The 23,036-nt window shown below is 43.3% G+C and overlaps 1 protein-coding gene across 3 annotated transcripts in view; it reads left to right on the top strand.

Moving 5' to 3' along the window:
* The window catches only part of PPIL4 (peptidylprolyl isomerase like 4), a 51,174-nt gene extending 29,407 nt beyond the window's left edge, over nucleotides 1–21,767 (top strand). The window contains exons 11-13 of one of the 3 annotated variants that reach the window (XM_062186905.1): nucleotides 651–747; nucleotides 8,401–8,548; nucleotides 21,034–21,767. In XM_062186905.1, the coding sequence (XP_062042889.1) occupies nucleotides 651–747; nucleotides 8,401–8,548; nucleotides 21,034–21,279 (491 nt within the window). In that variant the 3' untranslated portion in view covers nucleotides 21,280–21,767. Of the gene's footprint in view, nucleotides 1–650; nucleotides 748–8,400; nucleotides 8,549–8,774; nucleotides 9,019–13,009; nucleotides 13,212–21,033 lie in introns of those variants that run through there. The other 2 variants (XM_062186907.1, XM_062186906.1) reach the window with 2 other exon arrangements.
* The last annotated feature ends 1,269 nt before the right edge of the window (nucleotides 21,768–23,036 follow it).

Raw genomic sequence — 23,036 nt, 5'->3', positions numbered from 1 at the left:
CCTGCAGAGCTGGCATCCCACATGGGTGCCGGTTCATGTTCTGGCTGTTCCTCTTCCAATCCAGCTCTCTACTTATGTTTGGAAAGCCGTGAAAGATGGCCCAAGTGTTTGGGCCCCTGTGCCCACATGGGAGACCGGCAGAAGCTCCTGGCTCCTGGCTGTGGATCGGCTTAGCTCTGGCCATTACGGCCATTTGGGGAGTGAACCAAAGGATGGAAGACCTTTTTCTCTGTCTATCCCTCTCTCTGTAACTCTATGTCTCAAATAAATAAAATCTTTAAAAAAAAAAAAAAAAAAGCCTCACTTCTTCCAAACTTGGAAGTCTTTGAGGTTTCAAACTCAGGTCCCAAATCTTCGATATTTCCACTGAACTTAGTGTTATCATGGACAGAATGGCTGTACTCATACTGAATTATTTGCATGTAATTTATTTTAAAGTTTGCTGTTGTAATATTCATATATATCATTAGATGGCAGCATATGGCTACCCAACAAAATGTGTATCTGACTTAAGTTAAAATTGTCATAATGAGATTGAATTACTATGATTCTTGTGTTCTCTTACCTTTTTTGTCTCTTGATACATACAATTTATAAAGGAGTTCATCTTTTATAAAATACTTTTCTTAACTTTTCTCTTTTCTTATTAGGTGGGAAATACACCAAGAGTGATTTCAAGGAGTATGAAAAGGAACAGGATAAACGCTCTAATTTGGTCCTGAAAGATAAAGTCAAACCCAAACAGGAGTATCCTTAACAAGAATCTGTCAGTGTGTTTCGAGCATCCACTGTGTGTAGAGCGCCATGTAATGGGCCCTGGGAGACAAGGTTCTGATCCAGGTTCTGATCATTTCTTTTCAGCATCTTACATATGCTTTGCTCTGTCATTATACTCTGTTATATGGAGAGAGTTAGGGTTGAAGGAAATATTAAGCCTAATTCCTTTACATTCCTACTGTTAAGTGCTTTCCTGCTTATATTTTCAGAAGATCTAAAGATAAGATTTACATTTTCTTTATATAATTGCAATGTTTTAATTCTTCATAATCAAAAATATAACCAAGCTAAATCATTTGTGCTTACCATTCTCTTATGTTTAACTTTCTTATCTAGATAATAATATACTATAGTTTTTGTTACAAGATAAGGTTGCTTTTTTCTGTATGAGATACAATACACTGTCACTTTAGCAAATATTTATTGGACTCCTAAGAGCTGACTTTTAGAGGATTTAAGAGAAGTCCATTGATTTGACCATTTAATTCAATTTCTTCCAAGATTTAGGTTGAGACAAGTAAAAAGCAGTGAAACATACTGCTCCTATTATGTCATTTTAATTTGTTCACTGATTTTCCCCATTATAAATTGATCACTCCTCACATTGCTAAGGTTATTTCTTTTGTGATTCTTTCTGGTAAATGACGTCTTTGTTTCCTAATTTCTTTTGGTGTTTCAGCGATTCTCTTTCCCATGCTGTGTAGACATTTCTCCTTCAAGTATTCATCAAGAGAAGATGAGTATCAGTTTGACCTGTTACGTGTTGTAAAATGTGTTGACTGTCTGCAATGCCTAGCACATTACAAGGTATTAGAGCTTGACAAAGCCTGCAGGAGACTGACTAAAGCGGCACAAGGAGAGGCTTTCCTACCCAGGCAGGCCACACCTGCGGCTGAGATAGGAAGGGGGCAGGTGATGCAAAGTTCAAACTCGTGACAGTATAGATAGGGTACACTTGAGGTTTAGTTACAGTATCTTTGAAACTAAGTTTAGGTTAGCCTCTCATAATTGTGTCTGGAAGAAGGGGAACATGCAGGATAACTAAAATAGAGGAGAGCTGCCAAGCACATGGGAAAGCCACATTTTCCCTGAAGGGGTGGTTCAGTCGAAGCGAAGGACTGCTCAGTGTTAAAGTGCCCTGGATTCAAGGAGATAGATTTATACTGAGAGTTAAGAGGAAAGTAGGCATGTTTGAGAACAGATTTCCCCGGTAGTCTTTATTAGAACTTTCTGCAGTGATGGAAATGTACTTACTACATCTCCACTCTCCTGGATGACTTCTAAGCACGTGTGGCTTTTTTTTTTTTTTTTTAAGATTTATTTTATTTCTTTGAAAGACAGTTACAGAGAGAGGAAGGGGGGTCTTCCATCTGCTGGTTCACTCCCCAGATGGCTGTAAAGGCCTGAGCTGCGCCGATCTGAAGTCAGGAGCCAGGAGCTTCCTCCGGGTCTCCCACGTGGGTGCAGGGGTCCAAGGAGTTGGGCCATCCTCCACTGCTATCCCAGGCCATAGCAGAGAGCTGGATAGGAAGAGGAGCAGCCGGTACTAGAACTGGCACCCATATGGGATGCCGGCGCTTCAGGTCGGGGCTTTAACCCACTGTGCCACAGTGCTGGCCCTGGCTGTTTTTAAAATGTTTAATTTTTCTTTTTTAAGATTTATGGTATTTATTTGAAAGACAGAGTTACAGAGATTGGTAGAGACAGAGAGACAGAGGTGTTCCATCCATTGATTTACTCCCCAAATAGCCACAGTGGTTGAAGCTGAGCCGATCTGAAACCAGGAGCCAGGAGTTTCTTCCCGGTCTCCCACATGGGTGCAGGGCCCCAAGGACTTGAGCCATCCTCTGCTGCTTTCCCAGGTACATTAGCAGGTAGCTGGATCAGAAGTAGAGCAGCTGGGACTCCAACTGGTGCCCATGTTAAATGACGGCACTGCAGGCTGGGGCTTTTAACTCGCTGTGCTACAGCACTGGCCCAAAAGTGTTTAATTTAAAAAAAATTTTTTTTTTAAATGTATTTTATTTGAAAGGTAGAAACAGAGACCTCCCATCAACTGGTTCCCTTCCCAAATGCCCTCAACAGCTAGGGCTAGGCCAGGCTGAAGCCAGGAGCTGGAAACTCAATGTGGATCTCCCACGTGGGTGCCAGAGAACCAATTAATTGAGACATTACTGGGTATATATTAGCATGAAGATAGAATCAGGAGTGGAGCTGGGACTTGAACCCAGGCATTCTGATATGGGATGCAGGCGTCTCAACAGACAGCTTAGACCAAATGCCCATCCCACCTGTGACTGTCAAGCATGTGAGATGGACTGAGGAACTGAAATTAAAATTGTGTTTATTTCAGTTAAACAACCACTTATGCCTAGTCTTGAACAAGGCTGCTTCTAGGCTTTTGGAGTTGATGTAGAAGACAGACATGTTCTGGTGCAAAACCATTGTTAATAACTCTCAAATGATTAACAGGATATTAAACATGAAAGAGAAACTTCATGCATGTGACCCAGTAAGATAGTTTTTAAGTCCTTAGTATTTGACAGGTTTCATTTTAGTGAGGTATTTATGATTTTAGGTGAATAGTAGAGGGATAGAACACATATTTATAATAGGTAAGATGTACACTTTCTTATGTTCTTATATATTGTTACTTTGTTACATACAGCGAGGGAAGGGGGGTATAGAGGGTAATCTAAGTGCAGGTACATTGCCTTAAGTCAATTAAAAGGGCCTGGCAGGTATACTTTGTGTGCCATGAGAGAAAGAATAATTTCTATAAATATGAATTTAAAAAGTGGAAGTAAGAGAATGAAGTTTAACTGGCCCAACTAGATCTAGGGAAGGAAATTGCAGGAACAAAGCTGAGATCATACATTTGTATTTTGTGTGAAGGATTTTGGAGGAATTTGACATCTTCTGAAAGCGTTGACTGTATTGGTCAGTAGAAGATAGATAAGCATGAAGGAAGGGATACAACAGGTGTGTTGGTGGTACAGTAACCAACAAATATTTGCATATGCAGTTTAGCAGTGAAAGATGCTCAGTTCCTGCCCATATGACGCTTTTATTCCTGGAGTGAGGGAAGGACAAATGTTGAATAATCACCATTAATTAAGTATTTCTAGAGTATTGCAAAGAAGTACATTTGTGGACGTAGGAGTTACACGTAGGGGTTAAGAGTTGGGAAATACGCTCATAGCACTAATAGAAGTGATATTAAAGCTGCAGTTCAAATATGGGGGGAGAAGGTGGTTGAGGTTGGAAGCTATTTTTTTTTTTTTAATTATTAGTATTTTTTTTGACAGGCAGAGTTAGACAGAGAGAAAGGTCTTCCTTCATTGGTTCACCCCCCAAATGGCCGCCATGGCCGGTCCGCTGCACCGATCTGAAGCCAGGAGCCAGGTGCCCCCTTCTGGTCTCCCATGCGGGTGCAGGGCCCAAGCACTTGGGCCATCCACCACTGCCTTCCTGGGCCACAGCAGAGAGCTGGACTGGAAGAGGAGCAACCGAGACAGAACCGGTGCCCCAACCTGGACTAGAACCGGAGTACTGGTGCTACTGACGGAGGATTAGCCCAGTGAGCTGTGGCGCCGGCTGGAAGCTATTTTTCTTTTTTGAAGATTTATTTATTTATTTTAAAGGCAGTGTTACAGAGAGGCAGAGAGAAATCTTCCATCTGCTAGTTCACTCCCCAAATGGCCATAATGGCCGAATCTGGGTTGGCCGATCTGAAGCCAGGAGCTAGGAGCTTCTTCCAGGTCTCCCATGCAGGTGCAGGGGTCCAAGTACTTGGGCCATCCTCCACTGCTATCCCAGGCTATAAGCAGAGAGCTGGGTGGGAAGTGGAGCAGCCAGGTCTCGAACTGGTGCCCATATGGGATTCTGGCACTGCAGGTGGCGGCTTTACCCGATATGCCACAGCGCTGGCTCCTAGCTGTTTTTTTTTTTTTTTTTTTTTTTAACTGTGACCTATCATTTAAGAAATAAAGTTTATATCTTAATCCAGTACATAGTATAAAATTGACTGAAACAAAAATTTCATAAGATCATATTTTTATGGGGTGCCATGCACTGTCTTACTACAAAAAAAATTCTGGTTGTAACCCACTATATTACGTGGATTTTGCACTCCCTTGATGGATTGTGATCACTATTTTGAAGCACACAGCTGTAAAGCATTTTGGACAGAGAGAGCAACATGTGTAAAGCACACACAGAGATGATAGCACAGGCAAGACCTGTTGAATTTATCTTGAAGAGGAGTAGAAAGGACAGAAGGAGTAGGCAGCAGACTAACAGGATGGTACAGATTGAGGAGCCATCTTCAGGCATCTTAGAAAGCCAGAAGGAATGATGTTTTCTTTGAGCTTAGAAGTCAGATGTCCTGGGGCCAGCACTGTGGTGCAGTGGGTTAAAGCCCCAACCTGAAGTGCTGGCATCCCATAGGGGTGCCAGTTTGAGATTCAGCTGTTCCACTTCCAATCCAGCTCTCCGGTATGGCCTGGGAAGGCGTAGAAGATGACTCAAGTCTTTGGGGCCCTGCACATGTGTGCGAGACCCAGAGGAAGCTCCTGGCTCCTATCCCCTGACTCCTGACTCCTGGCTTCAGATTGAGGCTGTTGTGGACTTTTGGGGAGTGAACCAGCAGATGGAAGACTTCTCTCTCTCTGTCTCTACCTCTCTCTATAACTCTTTCAAATAAATAACATAAATCTTAAATAAAAAAAAAAAAAAAAAAAGACATCCTGAGGAAAGGCTTGAGCCATGGCAATGGAGAGAGATGTTAGACACGAGTCCTGAGGGAAGTGTTTTGTCCACGCTCACATGCGGCTAAAATAGCGCTACATGTTGGGCTTTCTTTAGAAAACCATTGTTTTAGCCCAAGTCAGCCTTCCTCAGAAATCCATTTTAGCATTTGAGATTTTCAGCAGAGGTTAGGGTAATTGTATGTTTTTCTCTCTTTTTTAAAAGATGTGTTTATTTACTTTGAAAGGCAGAGTTAGAGATGGCCGTGAAAGATGCTCAGTGCCTGCCCACAGGAAGCTTTTATTTAGGAGTGGGGGAAGGGCAGATGTTGAATAATTAGCATTAATTAAATGTCTGGAGTATTTCAAAGAAGTACATTTGTGGGACAAAGGGGTTACTGTAGGGGTCAAGGATTAGGAAATACTCTCATATAGTACTGGAAGAACTGGAATTAAAGCTACAATTCAAAAATGGGGGAGAAGGCACAATTGCCAGGGCTGGACCGAGCTGAAACCAGGTCCTGGAACTCCATCCACGTCTCCGAGGTTGGTGGCAGGGCCCAAGTCCTTAGGCCATCTTCTGCTACTTTCCCAGATGCATTAGCAGGGAGCTGGATTGGAAGTGAACAGCAGGGACTTGAACTGGTGCCCCTGTGGGATTCTGCCATCACATGCGGTAGCTTAACCCGCTAGGCCCCAATACCAGCCCTAATATTTTCTCTTAATTCTAAGGTATTATATGTATTAGAGAAAATACTGATCTCTGAATTAAAATACTTTAAAAATGTTTATTATATGGCCAGCGCCGTGGCTCAACAGGCTAATCCTCTGCCATGCGGCGCCAGTACACCGGGTTCTAGTCCTGGTCGGAGCGCTAGATTCTGTCCCGGTTGCCCCTCTTCCAGGCCAGCTCTCTGCTGTGGCCAGGGAGTGCAGTGGAGGATGGCCCAAGTGCTTGGGCTCTGCACCCCATGGGAGACCAGGATAAGTACCTGGCTCCTGCCATTGGATCAACGCGGTGCGCCGGCTGCGGCACGCCGGCCGCGGTGGCCATTGGAGGGTGAACCAACGGCAAAAGGAAGACCTTTCTCTGTCTCTCTCTCACTGTCCACTCTGCCTGTCAAAAAAAAAAAGTTTATTATGCAAAATTTAGAAAAGGTTCACTTATAGTTCTGTCACCTCGACAAATGATACCTACTGTTTCTTTCAAATTTTTTCAAATTTCAAAATTTTTTTTTCAATAAAGTTATAATCACTACATGGTACTCATATATACAGTTTTTACTTCAGTCTTTTCACCTTCAGTTTCCATAGACAGATTTCCAGGTTCTTTTCATAGCTTTTTTTTTTTCTTAAAGATTATATTTATTTGGGAGGTAGAGTTATAGACACAGAGAGGGAAAGACAGAGAAAAAGGGTTACTTCCTCTGGTTTACTTCCCAAATGGCTGCAACGGCTAGAGCTAGGCTGATCCAAAGCCAGGAGCCAGGAGCTTCTTCCAGGTCTCCCACATGGGTGCAGGGGCCCAAGTAGCGGCCATCTTCTACTGTTTTCCCAGGCCATAAGCAGAGAGCTGGATCGGAAGAGGAGCCAGCACACAAACTGGCATTTATATGGGATGCTGGTACCGCAGGCAGAGGGTTAGCCTACTATGCCACAGTGCCAGCCCGCATGGCATTTATTATTGTTAATAATTGCCTGTGTATTGCATTATGTTGAAGCAAGTTTTATCTTTATTACTAGATATTTTGTTGTTCAACTTTCTGATTTAAAAAATAGTCCTAGGGGCCTGCTCTGTGGTGTAATGGGTTAAGATGCTGAGTGCCAGCATCCCATATGGGTACCTGTTTGAATCTCAGCTGCTCTATTGACAATCCAGCTCCCTGCTACTGTGCCTGGGAAAATAGCAAAATATGGCCCAAGTCCTTGGGCCCCTGCACCCGTATGGGAGACCTAGAAGTTGTTCCTGGCTCCTGGCTTCTGATTGGCTCAGCTCCAGCTGTTGAGGCAATTTGGGAAATGAACCAATGGATGGAAGATCTTTCTCTCTGACTCCCCCTCTCCTCCTTTCTCTCTGTAACTCTGCCTTTCAAATAAATTATCAATTTTTTTTTTTTTTTTTTGACAGGCAGAGTTAGAGAGACAGAGAAAAAGGTCTTCCTTCCGTTGGTTCACCCCCCAAATGGCCGCCACGGCTGATGTGCTGCACCGATCCAAAGCCAGGAGCCAGGCGCTTCCTCCTGGTCTCCCATGTGGGTGCAGGGGCCCAAGCACTTGGACCATCCTGATTAAATCTTAAAAAAAAAAAATAGTCCTGTTAGGTTTATTTTCTTTTGTTTAACTTAGTACTATAATTTCTCTTATTAAACTTACTACTTTTTAAATAAATTTCTGTTAGAATCATATGCATTGCTAAATTTTTTTCTTTTAGTATTGAATTAAAAAAATTAGGATTGAATTAAAAGAACAGTTGTATGAATGTGTTTATTTTATATAGCTTTTCTGGAATTGGGGTTTATAGTATATTAGTTTTAAAGATGTGCCTCATTTTCTAAATTTCATTTTTTCATAATTGACAAGTTTCCTTATTTTTCATGCTACTTGTATTTTCACTTGGAATGCAGTTTTATTTTCTCCACCAAACTTTTTGCCTACTAGTTGTTAACCGTTTAAGATCACAGTTCTTTCCATTTTTCCTGACTATAAAATGAAAAAAATGTTATTTTCATTTTAGAAATGTACTATGTGTGTTTGAGATTCTTTTGCTTTAAAAAAATTACCTTTAGCCTTTTGGCTTCCTTTGATTACCAGATTTGTAGGTGGTGGTGACTTACCGGTGTCGTTTATCCTATTTGTCCTTAACTAACTGCCGCAGTGCAAAATACGATCTAATCCTAGATGAGGAGGCAGAAGACTCAAAGTCCAGTCACTCACACACCAGTAAAAAACACAAGAAGAAAACCCGGCACTGCTCTGAAGAGAAGGAAGATGAGGACTACATGCCGGTCAAAAATACTAACCAGGTACTTCTGAAGTCCAGTCTCAGATGTGGAGAAATCAGTATTTTATCCCTTTGTCAATTACATGTTAGTGATGTAACTTAGAAGGTAAGGGATAGTTCTGCATAGACAGAGATGTGTTCCTGATTTTAAAATGTAAATGGTTATCCTGGGGCCAGCATTGTGGCATAGCAGGTAAAGCCGCTGCCTTGACACCAGCATCCCATGTGGACACCTGTTCGTGTCTCAGCTGCTCTGCATGCAACCGTGCTCTCTGCTATGGCCTGGGAAAGCAGTAGAAGATGGCCCAAGTTCTTGGGCCCCTGCACCCATGTGGAAGACCTGGAAGAAGCTCCTGGCTCCTGGCTTTGGCCTGGCCCAGCCCTGGCTGTTGTGGCCTTCTTGGGGATCAGCCAGTGAATGGAAGATCTTTGTCTGTCTGTCTCTTCCTGTTTCTCTCTGTAACTCTTGCAAATAAACAAATAAATCTTTAAAAAAATGGTTACACTGGGGTGAAGGATTTTAGTTTTTAAAAGAAATAATAAGTTAACAAAAGATTATTTTTGAAGTAACTTAATGTATCTTATATTTCCACATCAGGAAGCAAGAATGATTTACATACCTATAGATGGTCATTTCTGCCCACCAAAAACCAATGTGGTTATGTTGAAAAAGTTCTTCTCGTTTATCAGCTTTCACTATCTCCTTATAGCTCTTTAGATTTTACAGCCTGTGAAACACTTAGGCTTTTCCATATGTTTATATGAGAGGCAAACAGCACTAGTAATTCACTTGATTACCTAAAAGCTCTTTTGAACGCGGTAATAAAAATGCACCAAAGAAAACTGAGTATAAAGAGAAGAAATCATTTCCATCCTGCATTTTGGCTCTCAGTTAAATAAAAAGCAAATTTCTTCAAAGCCCCTTGCTTTGATTTTACCTCACAGAAGACATTTGAGCTGGGTCCTTGAGAATCAGAAGGCTGGCACCAGGCTGAGGTATGAAGGTAGGGAACCCAAGAAAGAGAACGAGGCCAGTGTTGCGGTGCAGTGGGTTGAGGCCTTCTGTGACATCTGTTTCGCATATGAGCGCCAGTTGAAGTCCCAGCTGTTCCACTTGTGGTCCAGCTCCCTGCTAATGTGCCTGAGAAAGCAACGGAAGATGGCCCAAGGACCCCAATGTGGGAGACCCAGATGGAGTTCCAGGCCCTTGGATTTAGCCTGACCCAGCCCCAGTTGCAGCATTTGGGAAGTCAACCAGCAAATGGACGGCCTTCCCCTCGACCCCACCCCTGTCTTTCAAATAAATAAATACACCATAAAAAGAGAAACAAAGGTGGGAATGTTCAAGATAGAGATTTAGTTCACTAGGCAAAGTGAGGGATTGACTGTCAGGAGAGCTGGGTTACAGTTCTACACTGCTTGTCATTGATGTGACCTTGACTAGTTATTTAGCTTTCTGAGAGCCACAGTCTCTTCCTCTTTAAGACTAATACGATTTCACAGGTGTGTTGTCAAGATTAAGTGGAAAAAAAGTGTGCATGCAGACATTTTTTGCGCTGACTATTCATGTTACTACTTTTACTATTATAGTCAAATTACTGTGTTTTAGAGTTCCTGTAAGTTTTTTCCTACAGTTACACCATAACTAAATTCATATCCCAGTTAATTTGTTTCATTTTCTTTTCGATGTTAATCACTTTTAAAGTTTTGTTTTGTAAATTAAAAAAATTTTTTTTATTTGTTTATTTGAAAGAGACAGTAATTTTCTATCTGCCAATTCCCTTGCCAAATGCCTGCAGCAGTTGGAGCTGGGCCAAGTTCAAGCCAGGAGCCTGGACCTCAGTCCTGGATCTCCCACATGGATGGCAGAGATCAGAGTCTTTGAGCCATCATCTGTTGCTTTTTTTTTTTTTTTTTTTTTTTTTAAGATTTATTTATTTACTTGAAAGGCAGAGTTACAGAGAGGCAGAGAGAGAGAGAGAAGTCTTCTGTCTGCTGATTCACTCCCCAAATGGGCTCAACGGCCAGAGCTGGGCCAGTCTGAAGCCAGGAGCCAGGAACTTTTTCTGGATCTTGCATGTGAGTGCAGGGGCTTGAGCTTTCTTGTACTGCTTTCCCATGCCATAGCAGAGAGCTGAATCGGAAATGGAGCAGCCTGGACTCGAACCAGCACCCATATGGGATGCTGGCACTATAGGCTGCTGCTTTACCCCCTGTGCCACAGCACCAGCCCCACATCTACTGCTTTTCAGAGTACACATTAGCAGGCAGCTGGAATCAGAATGGAGCCAGGACTCAAACCCACTAAGGGGTGTGGTTGTTCTCAGTAGTGTCTTAACCACACTGTGCCAAAGGCCTACCCTGTTTTATAGTTTTGTTTTTTGTTTTTTTTATTTTTTATTTATTTTTTTTTTTATTTTTAACAGGCAGAGTGGACAGTGAGAGAGAGAGAGACAGAGAGAAAGGTCTTCCTTTGCCGTTGGTTCACCCTCTAATGGCCGCCGCGGTAGCGCGCTGCGGCCGGCGCACCGCGCTGTTCCGATGGCAGGAGCCAGGTGCTTATCCTGGTCTCCCATGGGGTGCAGGACCCAAGCACTTGGGCCATCCTCCACTGCACTCCCTGGCCACAGCAGAGAGCTGGCCTGGAAGAGGGGCAACCGGGACAGGATCGGTGCCCCGACCGGGACTAGAACCCGGTGTGCCGGCGCCGCAAGGCGGAGGATTAGCCTGTTGAGCCACGGCGCCGGCCAGTTTTGTTTATTTTTTAATGATTTATTTTCACTGAATAAAGGCAGAGCCACAGAAAGAGATGAGAGAGATCTTCTATCCATTGGTCAACTCCCCAAATGGCTCCAACAGCTAGACTGGACCAGGCTAGGCCAAGCCAAAGCCAGGAACTAGGAACTCCATCCTGACTTCCCATATAGATAATGGGGGCCCAAGTACTTGGGCCATCATGGGCTGCTTTCTGAGGCACATTAACAGGGGGCTGAATTGGAAACAGAGCAGCTGGGACTTAAAGTGGGCTTAAACCCAAATTGCCAATATGGGATGCTAGCATCACAAGAGTAACTTAACCTGTTGTGGCCCCCGTTTTGTAGTTGTAAAAACTATATGATTCCAAAGTGCAATGCACAGTTGTTACATACAGAAAGTTTAGCTTCTGTTCCTGTCCCCTTCCTCCTTCTACAGGTAACTTTTGTGTTTTATGGTTTATATTCTTTTTTTTTTTTCTTCTTCTTCTTCTTCTTCTTTTTTTTTTTTTTTTTTTTTTTGACAGAGTGGATAGTGAGAGAGAGAGACAGAGAGAAAGGTCTTCCTTTTGCCGTAGGTTCACCCTCCAATGGCCGCCGCGGCTGGCGCTGCGACCTGCGCATCGCGCTGATCCGATGGCAGGAGCCAGGTGCTTCTCCTGGTCTCCCATGGGGTGCAGGGCCCAAGGACTTGGGCCATCCTCCACTGCACTCCCGGGCCATAGCAGAGAGCTGGCCTGGAAGAGGGGCAACCGGGACAGGATCGGTGCCCTGACCGGTGTGCCGGCACCGCAAGGCGGAGGATTAACCTAGTGAGCCGCGGCGCCGGCCGGTTTATATTCATTTTTAAAAGAATTTCAGCAACTATATATTTTACATATATTCTCAGCTCCCCATTTTCTAGATGGCATACATTCTGATTGTTTGTTGTCGTCTAGCAGAGGTGTATAATCTCTCCTCTTTCCACAGCCCATTAGCCATTTAATGCCTTCCCCCAGATTTGAAGCTATACCTTTGATGGTTCCTTCAGATATTCCTCACATGAACCAGTGATGGAAACAGTAATACATGACATCTTTTTTGTCCTTCGGATGTGAGGCAGATTCTTTCATCATTTTACTAGTTTTACATAGCCAGTAAATGATGGAACCACAATTCAAACAGATTTGTCCTCCTGCTGTTTTTCATGCCTGAAATATATTCCTGTCAGTTTTTTCTCAAAATCCTATTGTTATTCTAATATAACTTGTCCCAAAGTATTCTAGTGTGAGCCATGGAACATCTCTTTAATTTCTGCATTTATTAACTTAGTCTAAGATCTTTTCAGCCTTTTCTTTTTTAAGATTTTTAATTGAAAGGTACAGAAAGCTCTCATCTACTGGTTCACTTCCCAAATGCCCACAATGACTGGGGGCAGGGAAGAGCAGCCAAAGCCAAGAGCCCAGAATTCAGTTCAGGTCTCCCATGTGGGTGGCCAGAACCCATTCCATTGAGCCATGACTGCTACCTTCCAAGCATTGGTGGGAATCTGGAGTCCGGAGCCTGGGCTGGGAGTAGAAGCCAAGGACATCAGTGTAGGACATGGGCATCTTAACTGCTAAGCTAAATAGCCTCTTTTCCTCAGTCTTTTTATTATTAAAATTTTTTTTTATTTACATATGTTTAAAATACTTATTTGAGAGGCAGAGAGACAGTGATAGAGAGCTTGCATCTGCTGGTTCACTCCCCAGATGCCTACAACATCCAGCAGGACTGAAGCTGGGAGCCAGGAACTCAATCCAGATCTTCCAGTGTGTGGCTGGAACCCACCTGCTTGAGCCATCACTGCTGCTACCCAGAGTCTTCATTGAGAATCAGGAGCCAGAGCCAGGAATTGAACCCAAGCACTCTGATGTGGAACACCGGGGCCTCAACTACTAGGCCAATGCTCACTCGTTCCCCAGTCTTTTAAAATGGTGGTTATATTCTAATAAATAGCTTGTCTTCCACTAAAAGTGCTTAATTCTCCTCGGCCATGTGCTGCTTTTAGTTACAGCTTTTTCATCCTCCACTTCGACATGGAATCTTCAGTGAATCGAGGCCTGAAATAGTCATTTGTGTGCTTTGAGATAATCAGAGATCTTAAAAAAACTCAAAGACTGCCTGCATTTTAAGTCTTATCTCTACTTCCCCCTTTTGTGAATCTTTTTTTTTTTTAATTTTTGACAGGCAGAGTGGACAGTAGAGAGAGACAGAGAGAAAGGTCTTCCTTTTGCCGTTGGTTCACCCTCCAATGGCCGCCGTGGTAGGCGCGCTGCAGCCGGTGCACCGCGCTGTTCCGATGGCAGGAGCCAGGTGCTTCTCCTGGTCTCCCATGGGGTACAGGGCCCAAGGACTTGGGCCATCCTCCACTGCACTCCCTGGCCACAGCAGAGAGCTGGCCTGGAAGAGGGGCAACCGGGACAGGATCGGTGCCCCGACCGGGACTAGAACCCGGTGTGCCGGCGCCGCAAGGCGGAGGATTAGCCTACTGAGCCACGGCGCCGGCCTTGTGAATCTTTTCAATCCTGCTGTTTGGCTACTTAAAACTTCATAGTAGCAAATATTCTCTTTTTGGCATGTAGTAAAGAACATCAGATTTTGGGGGGATGCTGTTAGTATTTTTCTTCAAGATTTATTTATTTATTTGAAAGGCAGAGTGGTAGAGACAGAAAGAGATCTCCGTTTGCTGGTTCACTCCCCCAAGGTTGCAACAGCGAGGTCTGGCCTGTAGGAGCCAGGAACTCCATCCTGGTCTCCATGGGTAGTAGGATCCAAGTCTTTCACTGCTTTCTCAGGCGCATTAGAAGGAAGCTGGATTGGAAGCCTAGTAGCATTGACTCGAATCAGCACACCAACATATTGATGTGGTATGCTGCTGTCACAAGCGGCAGTTCTTCACCCACTGCACCACAGTGCTGGCCCCTGCTACTTGTTTTTTTTCCTATTTTTTTCTTTTTCTAAAGATTTATTTTATTTAAAAGGCAGAGTGTTAGAGGGAAAGACAGACAGAGAGAGAACTTCCATCCCTTGGTTCACTCCCCAAATGGCCACACCCAGACCAAAGCCAGGAGCCTGGAACTCCATCTGGGTCTCCCATGTGGGTTACAAGGGCCCAAGTACTTTGGTTAGCTTCCACTGCTTTCCCAGGTGCATTAGCAGGGAGCTGAGTAGGACTTGAACCAGCACCCATATAGGAGCTGTTGGATGTGGCATTGTAGGCAGGGCTTAATCCGCTGCCCCTCAGCGCTGGCCCCAGTATTTGTTTTATTTTTTAAAAGATTTATTTATTTATTTTACTTGAAAGGAGGAGAGAGAGAGAATCTTCCATCTGCTAGTTCACTCCCCAAATGGCCACAAGGCCTGGCCTGGGCCAGGCCAAAGCCAGGAGCCCAGAGCTCCTTCTGGGTCTCCCACATGGGTGCAGGGGCCCAACGGCTTGGGTCATCCTCCGCTGCTTTCCCAGGTGCATTAGCAGGGAGCTGAGTCAGAAGTGGAGCAGCCAGGTCTGGAAGTGGTGCTCATATGGGATGCCAGCATCGCAGAGGGAGGCTTAACCTGCTACACCACAATGCTAGGCCCTATTTATTTATTTTTAAAAATTGATGTATTTACTTGAAAGTAGAGTTACAGAGAGAGGCAGAGGCATAGAGAGATCTTCCATCCACTGGTTCAATCCCCAAATGGCCATGATGACCAGGGCTGGGTCAGGCCAAAGCCTGAATCCAGGAGCTTCATCCTGGTCTCCTGATGGCTGGGGCCCAAGCACTTGGGTCATCTTCCGCAGCTTTCCCAGGTGTATTAGCAGGGAGCTAGATTGGAAGAGGAGCAGCTGGGACTTGAACCAGTGCCCATATGGGATTCTGATGTTGCAGGTGGCTGCTTAACCTGCTGTGCCACCACGCTGGCCCTGGGATTATTTATTTATTTATTTGAAAGAGTTAGGTGGAGAGATGGGGTGGGGGTAGGGGGTGGGGCTTCTGTCTGCTGGTTTACTTCCCAGATGGCCACAAAGGCCACAGTGACCAAGGCTGAGTGAGGCCAAAGCCAGGAGCCAAGAACTGCATCTGGGTCTTCCATGTGGATGTTGGGGACTTACACATGTAGGGGCCATCTTCCCAGGCCATTAGCAGGGAGCTAGATCAGAAGTAGAAAAGCTGAGATATGAACCAGTGCCCATATGGGATGCCAGCATTGCAGGCAGCATCTTTATCTACTACGCCACAACACTGACCCTGGCCCTGAGCATTTTTTTTAAGATTTTATTTAATTTATTTGAAAGTCAGAGTTACACACAGAGAGAAAGAGAGGCAAAGAAAGAGAGAGAGAGGTCTTCCACATGCTGGTTCACTCCCCAAATGTCTGCAACAGCCAATCCGAAGCCAAGAGCCAGGAGCTTCTTCCGGGTCTCCCATGCGGGTGCAGGGGCTCAAGGACTTGGGCCATCTTCTGCTACTTTCCCAGGCCATAGCAGAGAGCTAGATTGGAAGTGGAGCAGCTGGAACCCAAACTCACACCCATATGGGATGCCGGCACTGCAGTATGCAGCTTTACCCACTACGCCACAGTGCTGGCCCCAGCCCTGAGTATTTTTTTTTTTTTTAATATTTATTTATTTTTGCTTGAAAGTCATAGTTACACAGGGAGAGAAGGAGAGGCAGAGAGAGAGAGAGAGAGAGAGAGAGAGAGGTCTTCTATCCGCTGGTTCACTCCCCAGTTGGCCGCAATGGTCGGAGTTGCGCCTATCCGAAGCCAGGAACCAGGAGCTTCTTCTGGGTCTCCCATGCAGGTGCAGGGGCCCAAGGACTTGGACATCTTCTACCGCGATCTCCCTGATCATTTTTTTCAAAAAGTTTTAAAGTAGTTGGCAATGAGAACATTTTTAAGTTTTGGAAGAAAAAAAAAACTCTTGAAATAAAGTGTTTTTCAATACTTTGATTCAATAACATAGCAGGATTCATTTTCTCTTTATTTTCTTTCTAATAAAACTAGCTTCAAATTTAAGATTTCAATGCGTCCTAATTTTTTGTATTTTTATTATTTTCCTTTTGATTTCAGTCTCAAAATGTAATCACTAAAGGGAATTTTTCAGTATTGATTAAATTTCAGGTGTAGCTCAACTTCTGGCAAGTCTGTTTTCCTAAGAACATTTTAGTTTATTTCTTCAAATGTTTCACTTTTCATTGAGTAGCAACCTTACTATTCAATCTGAAAACCTCTCTTCAATTTTCCACTTCATGACTTACTTCCAAAGATGATTTTTTGTGTGGTTGAGGTTAGGTTTTGGGAAATGAGTGCTTAGCTGTGGGCTCCTGGTAGAGGAAGTGTTCATACTGGTTTTTTATCAGGGCTTGTTTTTGCTATGTTTTTGTTTGTAATATGAGACTCTATTTTTGTTGTCATTTTAATAATTTAATGTTACTTTAGTGATTTAGATTAAATTTTTTTATTTATTCCCAAAGACCTGAACGAGGATTGTTTTTAGTTAGATTTCATGTTATCTGCTTTACATCATGTTATTTGTGAGGTTAATTGACTTTTTTTTTTTAAGATTTATTTATTTGAAAGTCAGAGTTATGCACAGAGAGAAAGAGGCAGAGAGGAAGAGAGGTCTTCCATCTGCTGGTTCACTCCCCAGTTGGCTGCAACGGCAGGAGCTGTGCCAAACCGAAGCTAGGAGCCAAGAGCTTCCTCCAGGTCTCCCATGTAGGTGCAGGGGCCAGACTTGGGCCATGTTCTACTGCTTTCGCAGGCCACAGCAGAGAGCTGGATTGGAAGTTTAGCAGCCGGATTCGAACCGGTGCCCATATGGGATGCCGGCACTGCAGGTGGTGGCTTTACCCGCTACGCCACAACACTGGGCCCATGTTTATTTTTTAAATTGACCATTATGTGTGTATGTCTGTGTTCTTCTCTTTTGGCCACATGCCACTTTCATCATTTTGTCTTATGTCTTAAATGTATAAATACTTTTTAAAAAAATGTTTTTTTATTCATTTGTAAGATTTATTTATAAGGCAGAGTCAGAGAGAGTGAGAGAGAGAGATCTTCCATCTACTAGTTCACTTCTGAAATGGCCACCAACAGCCAAGGCTGGGTTCAGGACTAAGCCAGGAGTCCAGAACTCCATCCTGGTCCCCCACATGGGTGGCAGGGCCCAGGAACTTCTGGGCTGTCCTCTGCTGTCCTCCCAGGCACATTGTTAGGAAGCCAAATTGGGAGCAGAGTAGCTGGATTTGATCTAGCACTTCTGTTTGGGATGCCAATAAGTCTGTATTAGAAGGGACTTAGGGCTCAGGTGATTCATTTCTTTCACTTTTAGAATGAAGATACCCTCTTAGGCCCTTAGCTCTTTATGGTTTAGTGGGAAACCAAGAACTTTAGAATTTATTTTGATTCCATTCAGTGTTGGTTGTCCTCCTGCCCCCATACTGTGCCACTTCTCTCTTTTGAGCCTGAAACTTACTGATCAATGCAATAATTATCTGCAACCTGTGTATATCTCTTGAATCTGTTTCCTTTTTTCTGGAATGATGATCACTTGCACTCCTGAAGCAATCAGTACTGTGCAGCCACATACTTCGAGGCCCTACTTTAATATGCCTTCACCAGCCATGTAAACTTTTCTCCTCCATGTTACAGAGCTCATTCTTCCTTGCCTCTGAGTTCGCAATTGCATTACTTCCATTTGTCTTCTTGCATTCAGTCTGAACCCAAACCAAGTTGTCCTTTGAGGCTCATCTCAAATCCTAATTTCTCCGTAAAACCTCTGATGAATCTAACCTTGAGGACTTTCTATTGGACATGCTGCCTGATGACCATCTGAGACCAGGCCTGCCTGGCTTCAGAGCTTCTATAGCTTTGAAAACTACTCCAAGTCAGTGATTTGATTTTATTTTTAAAGATTTATTTTAGGGGCTGGGACTGTGGTGTAGCAGGTAAAGCCATGACCTGTAGTGTCAGCATCCCATTTGGGCGCTGGTTTGAGACCCAGCTGCTCCACTTCCAATCCAGCTCTCTGCTATGGCCTGGGAAAGCAGTAGAGGATGGCCCAAGGTCTAGGGGCCCTGCACCCACATGGGAGCTCCTGGCTCCTGATTGGTGCTGTTCCAGTAGTTCCGGCCATTGCAGCCATCTGAGGAGTGAACCAGTGCTTGGAAGACCTCTTCTCTCTCTCTCTCTCTTCCTCTCTCTCTGCCTCTGCCTTTCTGAAACTCTGCGTTTCTTTTTTGTAAAAGGCAGAGTGATTTTTTTTTTTTTTTTTGACAGGCAGAGTGGATAGTGAGAGAGAGAGACAGAGAGAAGGGTCTTCCTTTTGCCGTTGGTTCACCCTCCAATGGCCACTGCGGCCAGCGCATCACGATCCAAAGCCAGGAGCCAGGTGCTTCTCCTGGTCTCCCATGCGGGTGCAGGGCCCAAGCACTTGGGCCATCCTCCACTGCCTTCCCGGGCCACAGCAGAGAGCTGGCCTGGAAGAGGGGCAACCGGGGTAGAATCTGGTGCCCCAACCGGGACTAGAACCCGGTGTGCTGGCGCCGCAAGGCGGAGGATTAGCCTGTTAAGCCACGGCGCCAGCCAAGGCAGAGTGATTTTAAAATGTTAGTACATTTCAGAGTTTCAGTGTCCTCAATTTTTTCAGAGAATTAGATACTACATAACCTTTTATTTCTTTTTTTTAAATTTTCAACACTTGAGGCATTTATGTGCCTATTTGTATAATAAGGTAGTGAGGATTTTATGGAGTTATATAGGCTGACAGTCTCTGCATTTTAAAAGTCTTGTCTTGGGGCTAGCATTATGGCGTAGCAGGTAAAGCTACCACCTGTGATGCCGACATCCTATATGGGTGCCGGTTTGAGTCCCAGCTGCTCCATTTCCAGTCTAGCTCCTTGCTAATGTGCCTGGGAAAGCAGCAAAGGATGGCCCAAGTCTTTGGGCCCGTGCACCACATGGGAGACCTGGAAGAAACTCCTGGCTTAGGACTAGCCCACCTCTGGCCATTGTTGCTATTTGGGGAGTGAACCAGTAGTTGGAAGATTTCTCTCTGACTTCGTCTCTCCTTCTCTCTGTTCCCCTCTAACTCTGCCATTTAAATAAATAAGTAAATATTTTATAAAAAAGCCTATTATATCAACAAATACAAAAATGTGTGTTAAGTATACAGAAAGAATAGCACATAGATGTTTACATTTTGTTTTGTGTTTTAAGATTTATTTAAAAATTGGATTTACAAAGAGAGAGGGAGAGATAGATCTTCCTTCTGCTGGTTCACTCCCTAAATGTCCACAGTGGCCAGGGCTGGGCCAGGCTGAAGTCAGAGCCAGGAGCTTCATGCGGGTCTCCCATGTGGGTGCAGGGGCCCAAGTACATGGACCATCTTCTACTGCTTTTCCCAGGCACATTAGCAGGGAGCTGGATCACAAGTGAAGCATCTAATATTGGAACCAGCACCCATATGGGATGCTGGAGTTGCAAATGGTGGCTTAACCTGCTGTCCCATAGCATCATCCTTGATGTTTATGTTTTGTATATATTGCAGGAAATACAAAAAATTCTTCATTTAGGAATGTCATATTTCTAAAAAGTAGTTGGTAAAAGGCTAAACCAAAATAGCTATTTTTTCCTTCCTCATAAGACTTTTTTTTTGAAGAATTTATTTATTTGAGAAGTAGAAAGGGAGTGACAAAGATAGAGACAGAGACACAGAGAGATCTTTCACTGTTCACTCCCCAAAATGGCTGCAGGGGCCTGGGCTGGCCCAGACTGAAGCCAGGAGTTTCATACAGGTCTCCCACATGAGTGGCTGGGACCCAAGTACTTGGGCCATCTTGCATTGCTTTCGCAGGCACATTAGCAGGGAGCTGGAACTGAAGTGGAGCAACCAAGATTTGAACCAGCATCGATACAGGATGCTGGCATCGCCGGCAGCAGCTTACCCTGCTGTGCTACAATGTGGGCTCCCATCATAAAACTCTTACAGAATGATGAGAACTGTTGGATTTTGTGGAAATCATGAAGAAGTTTATAAAGTTGTATTCCATCAACACTATAATTCTAAAAATTGAGTTAGATCTCTTTTTGCATACTGCAAACTTTATGCTAGATGAAGTGTTCGGTATTGAGACATTTATGGAATGACAAATCACAGACCCTTCAGTATTCATTTTAAACATTGACATTCAGGCCCACTATAATAATATCTGTAGTGATAGAATTGGGACCCTTGGGTTGGGAATTCAGTCCCCAGAATTTTGTCTTTCATTTAAGTAATCTTTTAGGAAAGTTTAATTTTACAAATTATCTCTCTTTCTTGTTTAAAGCTTTTCTATTTATTTGAAAGGCAGTTACAGAGAGGGGAGAGAGAGATCTTACATCTGCTGGTTCATTTTCCATACTGCCAGAGCAGCCAGGGCTGGACCAGGCCAAAGCAGTGTTGCTCTTAAACTTTCCTTGTTTCAGTCGGGCTACTTCAGTTTCATGTTTTTGGATCTGATTCTCCGGTTCAGCTGCACTAGCAGACACAAAGCAATGAGACTGGTCAAAAGGACAGTTTAAATCTTTTTCTGAATTGTTTTTACTTTCTCATTTACAGGATTTTTGGCATTAGCAGTTGTGTTCAAAATTGAGCTGTTAAAAACAGCTTGCAAATGGTGGACTTTTCTAGGTTTTATTAATTGGCAGTGCCCACAAAGTGATTATTGATTGGCCTGTCATGTTCTTTCCATTCCTTTGACAGGATATCTACAGGGAGATGGGGTTTGGTCACTATGAAGAAGAAGAAAGCTGTTGGGAGAAACAGAAGAGTGAAAAGAGAGACCGACCTCAGAACCGAAGTCGCAGCCGATCTCGAGAAAGGGATGGCCACTATAGTAATAGTCACAAGTCCAAATACCACACTGATTCTTACGAAAGAGAAAGGAGTAAAAAGAGAGACCGAAGTAGAAGTCCAAAGAAATCTAAAGAAAAATCTAAGTACAGATGAAAGCATGAGTGGCTACTGTAGAGTGCCAGAAAAGCAGGTGTTCAGATTGTGTCACAGCAGTTAGAAAGACTCCACTTGTCATTAATGCTGGTTCCACAGGGCAGTGAGGGTAACAAATTGGCCAGGGTTTTTTTTTTTTACATTAATTTTATTGCTATACATAAATGTCCATCTTCATTTTTAAAGTCCTTCACATTTTCAGTCTTTTTAAAAATTAAGTATTTCAAACTGCAGAAATACACAGCCATGTATATATGAGGCATAAGGAATAATAAATGTAAATATCTGTGTAGCCATCAGCCAGCTTAAGAAATGAACCAACACCTACACGTTAGAAGTCCTCTGTGTGTCCTCCCTCTTCAGTAATTGTTACTCTGAGATTTGTCAGTCTTGCTAGTTGTTATAGTTTCACAATGTATGTTTGTATCCCTAAATGTAATGTTAATTTTTGTATGTTTTTGAATTTTATATAAATGGCTTAATGTATATTTATTCCTGTGACTTTCTTTTTGCAATTTAGTATTTTTAGAAACTCATTTTTTGCTGCATAATGAATGAATTTACCACAACTTATATATTCTGTTGATGGACATTTGGGTCTTGTTTGTTTTTGTGTTTGCTATTGCAAACAATGCTGCTATGAGCATTATCTGGGAGTGATACTATTGTCTTGGTCTTTACCAGACAATGCCACAATCTGTTTCAAAGTGACTGGTTTGTAGCCCTGCCAGCACATAAGTGTTCCTTTTGTTGCCCATCATTTCTAATACTTATTCATTTCAAATCTCAACAGTTTTGCCATTTAGTGGATGTTGAGATATTTTATTGTGATTTCCAGCAAGAAGATGACTATCTTTTTTGTTCTATATGTATCATTTTTTTCTAGTTGCTTTTAAGGTTTCGTCACTGGTTTTAAACAATTTGATTATGATGTGCTCAGTGTTTCTGCTTCTGTATGTTTACTTATGGATTTATGGTTTATCATCAAATGTAGAAAAAAATAGCAGATTTCTTCAGTTATGTTTTTCTGTCTCTGCTACCTCTCACTCTTCTGGGGTTCAATCACTGTTAGGTCACTTGACATCTCATAGCAATTGATACTGTGTTCAAGTTTGTTGTCTTTGTCCTGTCTCTGTTTTCATTGCTGTGTCAAGTTCATTAATTTTTTTTTTTTTTCTGAAGTACCTCATCTATTCATACTACCCAGGTATTTTTTACCTCAGACTTTGTATCTAATCTTTCCCTCCCTTTTGGGCTTTCAGAGTATACGTGTATGTATGATACCTGTTTGTTCCTTCTACATCTGTATCATTCTTCTGTGTTTGTTTCTGTTGATTCCCGCCCTAGCCCCTGACCTTCAACCTGATACTGAGTTGTAATTTTTACCTATAATTTTTGGTTTTTACATTGTGCTAGAGTTTTAGATATTCCTTTAACTATCTCGAGTTTTGTTCTGGGGCATATAAGTTATTGGGAAACAGTTTTATCCTTCCTTAGCCTGCTTTTTAAGCTTAGGTGAGATAGGACCAGAGCGGCCTCTAATCCAGGGCTGATTTGGCCCTCTGTTGAGGTAATCGCCTTCTGAGCAGTCTGCACTTCACTCTTGCTCCACCCTGGCCATTAGGGACGTGAAGTACTCTGAGTTCTATGTGAGCTCATATTTTACCTCCTGTTCCTTTCTGATTTTTCTTTCCTAGCTGTGGGTAGTTTCTTTACACATAAACACTGGTGTTTAGCTGAAGGCCCAAGGAAAGCCT

This window comes from Lepus europaeus, chromosome 3 (assembly GCF_033115175.1).
Source record: "Lepus europaeus isolate LE1 chromosome 3, mLepTim1.pri, whole genome shotgun sequence".
Classification (NCBI taxonomy): Eukaryota; Metazoa; Chordata; class Mammalia; order Lagomorpha; family Leporidae; genus Lepus; species Lepus europaeus.
This window is presented reverse-complemented; position numbering and strand designations above follow the sequence as displayed.